The 397-nt window shown below is 47.6% G+C and overlaps 1 protein-coding gene across 1 annotated transcript in view; it reads left to right on the forward strand.

The window, feature by feature from the left end:
* Positions 1-397, forward strand: part of LOC119592260 (protein O-linked-mannose beta-1,2-N-acetylglucosaminyltransferase 1-like) — a 63690-nt gene that overhangs the window by 2515 nt on the left and 60778 nt on the right. The window contains exons 4-5 of the mRNA XM_037941088.1: positions 54-178; positions 310-380. Of these exons, the coding sequence (XP_037797016.1) occupies positions 54-178; positions 310-380 (196 nt within the window). The remainder of the gene's footprint in view (positions 1-53; positions 179-309; positions 381-397) is intronic.

The raw sequence follows: 397 nt of genomic DNA on the forward strand, positions 1-397 counted from the left end.
GAGTTACCTGTAGGTAATATTTTATTCGCCATTAACATCTTTGTCTGCGGAAGGGCCGTGCTGGGACGTGCGCAAGGGGAGCGAGGCGGAGCGATGGAGCTTCTGCAGGAGGTTCGGGGGATATGGAGGTTTATGCGAGTGTGATCGACCAGCCCCTCTGCACTACCCAACGCTAGAGGTTTGTATCGCTATCTTGCCTTAAAACTGGCTAATTCTTTATGAATATTAATCGGGACTATTACAAAGAAATTGTTCAAAAAATTAAAACATTATATCGCAGCGCATTTAAGAAATACTCATGTCCTTTAGCTGGCTGACAGTGCGATCGACGATGTCCCTCTTGGCATTATCGCCAGCACCAGACCGCAGGCTCTGTACAGGTATGGCCGCTTACTTC

This window comes from Penaeus monodon, chromosome 30 (assembly GCF_015228065.2).
Source record: "Penaeus monodon isolate SGIC_2016 chromosome 30, NSTDA_Pmon_1, whole genome shotgun sequence".
Classification (NCBI taxonomy): Eukaryota; Metazoa; Arthropoda; class Malacostraca; order Decapoda; family Penaeidae; genus Penaeus; species Penaeus monodon.